Raw genomic sequence first — 9,091 nt, 5'->3', positions numbered from 1 at the left:
ACTAAAGAGGTTTGATTAAAAAATGAGTGGCAAAAGAAAAGATGATAGAGAGAGAGTGTGTGTGTGTTGAAGATTAAAAAGAAAGAGTCATGAAAGGATGATATTTTGTGAAAAAAATGGAACAAAAGAAATATGAGTGTTTGTTTTATATAAATAAGTTATCAAAAAAAACTAATAAGATGTGATAGTGCAACGGTTACTACATTGGTCTTCTATTACAAAGGTCTTAAGTTCGAATCTTGATAACTACATTTTGCAAAAAAAAAAAAAAAAAGGAAAACTCAAAAACCGGAAATAACCGGTTCAAATCCGGTTCAGCGGTTTAGCGGTCCGACCGGTTTCTTGACAAAGTCAAACCTGGCATTGAACCGGACCGGAGCCATGGCCGGTTCGCGGTTCAACCGGTCGAACCGGCCGGTCCGGTCCGGTTTTCAAAACACTGCTTATGACCAGTGGGACATCATGCACCAAAATATCTGCAACTTTTGTACAAGACCAGATGGGGCACCAATCAACGTAAAATTAATAGAAAAGGAGAATTTTTCGTGTGCATCGCGTCTTGTAGCATCACATATGTTATCAACAAATGCCAGGGGCTTTACAGCTGCTAATAACCTTGTACCTTAACTCTATGCTCATTTTTTTGGTTAATTTGCTTAAAAGCCAAAATATGCAAGGGAAAAAGAAATCACACAAAGTGGGGAAAACCTTTTTCTTTTTTTTTTTATTCAAGAATTAGCCAGTTGCATGAAATTTGATGAGTCACTTGGGACAAAAATTGAATTCCTTTCCCAGAAAAAGAGAACGAAAAATTATTCATTTTAGGAGGAAAAGCATAAGTAGCAGCAGGTATGTGGGGTTTTGCGGTTGGAAGAGATGTTGGAGAGTGAGTGGTGGAGGAGGAAACCCAACATAATGGAATGGACTTGGAAGACAAGAGATGCACCTTCTTCACACTTAAAAGGAAAGCCGCCCTCCTCACGCTTCTCCTTAGACACGAAAGTCCGGCTATTCTTTCTTTCGGAGCAACTCCTCGTCATCTCCATTTTCTTACGCTTTGCTTCATTAAAGTACCTCAATTCAAGGGAGAAGACTAAAAAAGGATTATAAAAAAGAGGAATAAGTCAAAAAAGAGGGAGGCTAAGACTGTAAAATTTAGAATGTAAAGTAAAAAGTAATACAAGTTTAAGGGTGTTAAGTGGAGTTAATCCTGTAATTTTTTTTTTTTTTGCCTAAAATCAAAAGCTAGTATAGGGACAGTAAAGTTTAACAAAAAATTACGGGACCTCGGGGAATAAATAAGAAAGTACTTAAGGGATGGAATAGGCAATTCTCAAGTAAAAAAGAATATAAAAGAAGAGGAAAGCAAGAAAGAATATAAAAGAAGAGGAAAGCAAGAGGCCGGACCCAAGTCAGGCCAGGAAGCAGTACGCTGAATGACAAATTATTGGCACGCGACATACGCTAAAGCGTACAAAACGGTGGTTGGAACTCAGAAGTAACGGACTGTTGGCTTCCTCATCATTGACTCTCTGATTGCTCTCTTGCCTGCAGCTCGGCAAACAATCTCTCTGCTTCAAAGGATTATTGAACTTACCCTGTAAGTATACTACCTTTTCTTGATGATCTAAGATTATTGAAGATTCTTTTTCCCGTTGTCTGGTGACTATAAGAATCGTTTGCTTTTGCGTTTTAAAAAGTAGAAAGGAAAAACGTATGCTCAACTTGCCTCTTCTGAATTTGATCCTGACATCCGATAACTTGGATCTGCTTTGTTTCATTTGTATTCCTTCTAAATACGGCGTGTATATCTACATGTATGTGATACACAGGGAGAAGAATCTCACCACTGGATCTTGCTGCAAGATCTTGAAGTACCATCTAATCACAGTTATTTTGATTCCACTTTATGAACCTGAAAACCTTCAAATACAGTTTCATTTGGAATGCTTTAGACCTTTCTATTTTCACAGTTTGGACAATTAATTTCTAAATTTTTTATTTGTTAAAAAATTGAATTTTGAGGTCCAAATCTGGGCTACGCTAGCCACTAATCAGCTTCAATAGTAACTCCCCCTGATTTTAGAGGCCTTGGATCTCTCCTTTGTGTATCTTGGGGTATTTTAGAAAAGAATTAGCTGAGCATTTGGCAGAGTTATAGATAAAACAGTAGCGGATAATCAACTGTACATAATAAAAGTAAATAAAATTATTAATTACTTTGTTTTTGGGATATACTTTTAATTATTACGTAATTTAAAGTTCTAGTATACTAATATCTTTTTACATATTCAAATTTCTATTAATATACACTTTTTGATTATGATAGGCATATATCAATTAATTATGCCATATAACTTATATGAAACTTTCTAATAGTGTAAATAAATAAATAAAAAAGAATGAAATTATAAGTAAAAGATGATTACAACATTGTAATAAGCATACAAATTAGTAATACTAATAGGAAAGTGAAACAAAACAATGACATGAAGAAGTGCAAAAAAGGAAATAAGTAAAAAAATAAATAAATAAAAGAAATTAGTGGAAAGGAAAAACAAGGGACTGAATAAACAAAAATAAAATAGTAAATGTACTTTTGTCTTAAAATATCAAATAGGGGCACAAAGTGCATATTTTAATAAGTTCAAAGGGGCAAAACATAACTAAGGGTTAAATTCAAGGAGGTTTAGTGCATTTAACCCAAAAGTATATTTTAGTTTTTGGTTATTCTTATCGAAATTAGATAAAAGTCAAGCATGAGTTCAAGCTTGATTATACTCAAATTCAAACATGAATCTCAGCTCGAACACTACTTTATAAGTTCCTCAATTTTTCAAGTTCAGGTTTGAGCTTTGATAAATTCAAGTTGAACTTGATAAGATTGAGCAAAAAGCCGAGTTAGTTCGTTTTCGACTTGTTTGTAATCCTAGCCAGATATCTGGTCATTACCAAAATTATTTTGTGTATTTATTAATAGTTCCAAAAATCAGGCCAACATGTTGTAGTCTTACCAACCAGAATTCGAGGGCAATTTCAACCTGCAACTTCAAAATTGTCTACTCCGAACCTGCAACTTCCGGTAGAAATTGAAGTGTTCCACTAAAGGCATTTAAGTAATTAAAAATAAAGGAGGAAATATGCTATAAAAATGAACGATAACGTACTGGAAAAAACTATATGCAATAAGTTATTTTTACCAAAAATTTGCCATTTCAAGGAATTAAAATTACTCTTTAAAGGAGAAACTTTAAAGTCTCCATTTGAAGTCACAACTTTCGAAGTAATTTCTTCAGATACTGAAGTTTATATTTCAAGAAGGCTTTAAAACGTTGGACTAGTTTGGAATTTTGAATTGATGTTGGATGACGTATCAGTGGGTCGTATGACAATGGTGTATTGTTAAAAGCCCATTGAGCTTTATTATTACTCGCGTCAAGACAGATTACACACATGCCAACCCATGTGAGGAAGCAGTCGGGGAAGGCACGTTGAGGTAAGGGTGTGCAACTATCCCTCCTCCTCCTCCTCCACCTTGTCTCCTTCCCCCTTCACTGTTGATAAGTTACTATATATTATAAAGGCACCATTGGATTAAAGGAAAAGGAGATGACTCTAGTGGAAGGGAAAGGAAAATAGGGAAAAGCATATTACATTTATTTTGTTTGGATTAAATACGAAAGAAAAAGAAAGGAAATATTAAAATCATCTATTGAATAGACTTGCTCTGGTCCTATAAAGATAGACTTGCTTTTCTTTTATGTCTATTCCAAATTGTAGGCTTCTTTCCTTTTTTAAAGAGTAGTTAGTTTGTTATTTTACTAATAATATACTCATATTTAATGTACATAATTATTAGCAAATGCACTACTCCATTAGTTAATGATTCTATTTGGAATATTAAATGCAGTACTAATAACTAGATTTACTGTTTTTCTAAGGCATAGTAATATGTATCTCTTACTTTGAATGAATGATCTAGCACTAATAAAGGGTATTTGAGGAAAGTACAAAGAAAAAATAATTGCTGAAACTATATTAACTCAATTTCTTAATTTGTGTGAAAAAGAAACAAACCTATCTTTATGGTACGGAGGAAATATCTTATATCGTTATTATACTCTAAGTGGGAGTTGCGCATAGTGGTGTGGTGTTTGGTTTCCTTAAATTCCAATCTTATTTCAACTCTTTTTGATTTTCTTAAATTCTAATAACTACTAATGGGGAAAAACCCTAAATTTAACCGACTAACAACAAAAATATCACAGAAACATGGGAATTTTATGAATTTTCTATTATATTTTTTGTTTTCCTATAATATATATATATATACATATATATAGCCTATTGTATTCTATTTTTTATCCTATTGGTAGTTATTATAACTAAAGGAAGCTTCAAGAATTACAGTAAGATCTTTGTGACGAAGATATGATAATACAATAGAATGTGGGGCAGGGAATGGAATAAGAAGTTGAACAAAAGATTCATTGCACTTTTAAACCTACGCAGCTATGAGTTAATTTTGAACATGAAGGACGCGGAAAAGCAAGTTTTCTTACGTAGTTTCACAATTTAATTTTGAAAATTTCATTGCGCTTTATCACATATAGTTTTCGTAAACTCGAGTTTTTGAGTTCCTAAAGTGGTGGATATTACGCGTCTATGAATCTTCAAAGGTTTGCTTACTATGGTCTCTTAAAGGTTTTGCTTAATACAAGTACTGTTTTCCTAACCTTCCTGCAGTTTGTGTTTCGGTTCAAGTATGGCGCTGGTGGATAAATCAGGTGGCATTTGGCCTAGCAAACTAGAAATGTGGAGACTAAAAAAGAGGATGTTGCGGCAGATTGAAGTGGCTAATGACCAGCTATCAGACGATATAAATCAAGTTGAGGATGCGATAGACAAAGCACTTGAGCGGAACAAAATTTCAACTGCACTCTTCATTGGCGTACAAGAAGCAAAAGAATTTCAAACACACGCTCGTGATGCCCTGGGGAAAAAGAAAAAGACTGGGAGTCGTCACCTCAACTATACTGAACTGCTTGAGAAACTGCTCGTTTTGTACTCCCAAATTCAACAATTGAAGGAGTTTGATAGGAAAGATGAACAACACTTTTACGCGCAGGGACAGTATGTGAAACGAACTGAATTCAGTTGGCCAACTCGCAAGGATACAAGGAAGTCATCAAAGGATGAAAAGGTGCAGAGGATGAAATCCGGGAAAAAGCTCGAAGACAGTGCTAAAGGATGGCAAGAATTCTCACAGGAGACGTTGATCCAGAGCCAAAAAACTAAAAAATTGGAGGAGATTTACCCGAAAGATGATGTAAACAAAATTGGACAATCGTCAGTTCGAGATTCTTCCATGGAGCTGATACCACGGCCACAAGAATCGAAAGAAAAAGACATTTCCTTGGAATCTAAAGACCAACAGCACGTAGGAGAAAATGTAGTCAAGTCCGATTCAGCTAAAAGTTCAACGTCGCAAGATGAGGTGGAGCATCAGGATGAAACAGAAATGTTTCCCCCTCCTACTGATTTATCTGCTGCACCAAGTGAAGAGAAAGTTGGGCAGAAAAAATTGCAAGTATACGAAGCAAAAGGTGATCATGAAGCAGGCTCGATGAAATTGTCACCTAGCATTCAAGAAGAGCATGGGGCTGCTCAATTTCCTGGATTGTCTAAGCCCGTGTTACAGCTTGAGGATGAAGTCGTGTCTGCTGCTTATCCTTCTACACAGATGGAGCCTAAAGCCACCACTCCGGAGGTAGAAAGGATTTTACAATTGGAGCAGGTGGACGGTGGATCTGGTTCTTCTCAATCAAACGATACTCCAGGAACTGCTTTCAACATACGAGGTGACATTTCTTCTGGAGCCGAAAGTGGTAATAAGCCCCCAATCCTGAGCACCGATCCAGAAACCACAACGCTAGTCAGCATCTCAGTAGAGGGCGAGTTATCACAGTTCATGGACATCAGCTTGGAAATCCCTCGTGGGACTTCTTTGAGTAAATGGCAGAATCTAAGTAATGGATTCTTGCGCTGGGATTTTCTTTCAGGAAAAGAAAATTATCGCATTCTTGCAAGAGACAAGACCGTGGAGTTGGAATTGGATCGAGGCAAAAGTTCAGATACAGATTATTCATCACCAGAACCCCTTGAAAGTTTTAACCTAGCCAATTCCACCCTACCAAAGCATCTAGTCTTTAGAAATGAAGGTGATAAAATGAAGAAACCTCCAAATGAGGATCAATGGAAACAAGCTGGTGTTATGGACTTGACAGACACATTCCCTTCACTTCCAAAAAAACTCTATTCACTTCCACAAAAACTTTATTCTCCTAACCTGGTACTTCTTTTCCTCCAAAGGAATCCCAGCTTAAGACCAATACCAGAGTTACTTTTTAGTGCCATGCCTTCTCTCAGAGTTGTAGACCTTTCTGACAACAGATTTCGATCTTTGCCATCTTCAATTTTTGGGCTGCACAAGCTTCAAGTTCTTATTTTAAGGGATTGCAGCTTTATCTATATGTTTCCACCAGAAATCAAAGGACTTGAACACATTGAAGTTCTTGATCTATTGGGGACTGAGCTCGAAAAGGCTCCTGACGAATTAGGGCAGCTGACAAATTTAAGGCACCTGCAGATTTCATTTTACGGAACTGATGACGGAAGAGAAAGTGATCACCTGCCAAATGTCTTGCTTTCTTCTGAAACAGTCTCAAAGCTTCAACATTTAGAAGCATTAACCATTGTTGTGCATCCTGAAGATTTACGATGGGTAAAAAATGCAGAAGCTATAATGCAGGACATAGGGAACTTGGAGCATCTGAGCTATCTACACTTCTACTTTACAAAGGTGGAAATCATGGAACGCTTTATAAGGAGTCCAGCATGGAAAATAATCGGCTCTAATAAGTTCAAGTTTGTTGTAGGCCAAGATGTTAAACGCATTGTGGACCGAGTCTCGGGTGATGTAGAACACAAGTTCAACGAGCAGGATAGATGTTTGAGGTTTGTAAATGGAAAAGAAGTACCAGAAGCCGTTGAAAATGTTTTAAGTTATGTCACGGCATTCTATTTGGATCATCATTCTGCTGTTTGCAGCCTCTCAGAATTTGGGATCACCAATAGCAGACAACTGTCATTTTGTGTGGTGAGAGAATGTCCCAACATCGAGTTCATCATATCTGAGATCATTGATGAACCTGCCTATCCCTCTCTCGAGTACCTGGGGTTGCATTATTTGTGGAAACTCGAGAGCATCTGTAAGGACCAACCGCACAAAGGAAGCTTTCGTGCCCTTAAATCATTGACAGTTGCCACATGCCCTACGCTAGAGTACATTTTCTCTGGGTCACTGGCTCAATGCTTTTGTAATTTAGAGGAGTTAATAGTTGAGGATTGTGAGTCTCTAAAGGAGATAATAGAAAGGAGTGATGAGATGGATAATGATGATTTCTCTGCCCTTCCGCGTTTGAGAAAAATAAAGCTTTACTATTTGCCTCAACTGTTTAGGCTTCTATATGAAGGGGAAAGAAGTTTGGAGGATCCACTCCCATCGAGAGACTGCCAACTTGAATCTGTAACATTGCACTCATGTCCTAAGCTGGACCGCAGTTTGCTCAAGCAACCATTGGTGAAGGAGCTGATAGAGGAAGATTATAAGCTTGCTACCTAAGCCTTTCTGCAGAATAACAGTAAAAGAGACATAGCTTTCGACTCCTGCGGACATATTGCTTTACTAGCAAGCTAAATCACCATGGATCCAACTCTCACAAGTTGAATTCTGTCCGGTTCATACGGATCATGTAATTCTTAATATACTTGATATAACTTGTATAGTTTTCGTGTAATTGTAAATTTTATACCAATTTTGTTGTACAAGTAACACTTCATGTGATTTGCGCATGATTATACTATATCAATTATTTTTTTTGTCAAAACATATTGTCATGTATCATGATACAATATCTGTATTATTTCTTTTACTTTATGCAATTATTTTTAGAATACATTATTTTAAAGTCATAGATCTAAGATTTTTCAAACTTTCGTAAATGGTGAGGTTGATTTATAGCTTAAATTGTGACACAAATATTAACACCATTATGCTTGCCAAATTTATTTATATTCATAATGTCGTTACACTTATTAAAACATAAATGTTTAAGTTATTATACACCATACAACATTGTTAAGTAGGAAAAATAGATGCACAAGTCAAAGATGGAGCTGTAAAAAATATTGATAAATAATAGTAAAATAAAGGCTCGAATCGTAGATCAACTTCTGGAAGGGCCTTAGAATAAATGAATTGGTATGTACAATTCATGTTAAAGATTTGATGAATAATTGAAAAATAAAATGACCAAAATACAAAAGGCATTGCCATTAGTATTGATTTTCTTAATGATTGGTACAATATTAATATTTATGACATTAATTAATATTTTATTTTACTAAATGAAAAAGATTTGAACAATGTAATTAGAATGGGGTTATAGATTTTTATTTTTAATTTGGGCTTGGGTGACCAAAACTGCCTTGCCAAGTAATTTTTTTTTTTTTTTTTTTGCATAATATAGTATATAACATTGTTATTTTTCGTGCTATGTGAGTTGGAATGGTTAGTCGTTTGGTGAATTTGTTCAACATATGACATGATTTATTGTTTCTTAACTTTAATACATGTACATTCTTTGAAAATAAAAAAATGGTTTACATTCTTTTGAGCATTATTAATTAATGAAGGGAATTAATTATCAAAAACAATTGTTTTTGCCTGACTCTTCATTCTCATTAGTGGAAATTTGGTTGACAGAGATAGTTGGGTTTTCCTTTTTTCTTTAAGTTTACATATCCTTTGGTCTTTCAAATTCTTATATGAGGTTTTAGGTAAATATTTTCAACTTTAATCCAAGTTTCTATCAATCCACCAAACAAAAAGTCTAGAGTGAGCTTAATTTGCTTTAATCCAAATTGAGCTTCACCTAGGAATAACTACGAGGGGGAGTTGGAAGGTTGAGAGTTATGGTATTAAGACTGGTGATTAAAAGTAAGATACATGTGGGACTACCCATTGAAA

General features: G+C 35.4%; 1 protein-coding gene across 3 annotated transcripts; it reads left to right on the top strand.

Moving 5' to 3' along the window:
• Nucleotides 1-1,364: 1,364 nt before the first annotated feature.
• On the top strand, nt 1,365-7,949 carry LOC113736864 (uncharacterized). Of its 3 annotated transcripts, none has more exons than XM_027264039.2 (2): nt 1,365-1,600; nt 4,747-7,949. In XM_027264039.2, exon 2 carries the CDS (start codon nt 4,766-4,768, stop codon nt 7,682-7,684), a length of 2,919 nt encoding a protein of 972 aa, XP_027119840.2. In that variant the 5' UTR covers nt 1,365-1,600; nt 4,747-4,765; the 3' UTR covers nt 7,685-7,949. The 3 variants fall into 3 exon arrangements, with proteins under 3 accessions (XP_027119840.2, XP_071939600.1, XP_027119839.2); XM_072083499.1 differs by having other exon boundaries at nt 1,833-7,949; XM_027264038.2 differs by having other exon boundaries at nt 1,365-3,496.
• The last annotated feature ends 1,142 nt before the right edge of the window (nt 7,950-9,091 follow it).

Source organism: Coffea arabica, chromosome 3e (genome assembly GCF_036785885.1).
Source record: "Coffea arabica cultivar ET-39 chromosome 3e, Coffea Arabica ET-39 HiFi, whole genome shotgun sequence".
NCBI classification, from domain to species: domain Eukaryota; kingdom Viridiplantae; phylum Streptophyta; class Magnoliopsida; order Gentianales; family Rubiaceae; genus Coffea; species Coffea arabica.
Note: the sequence above shows the minus strand (reverse complement) of the source record. Positions and strands in the feature narration are given on the sequence as shown.

Bases quoted from the DNA above. Each gene is read 5' to 3' on its own strand.
- LOC113736864 (XM_027264039.2), top strand. From the start codon at position 4,766: ATGGCGCTGGTGGATAAATCAGGTGGCATTTGGCCTAGCAAACTAGAA.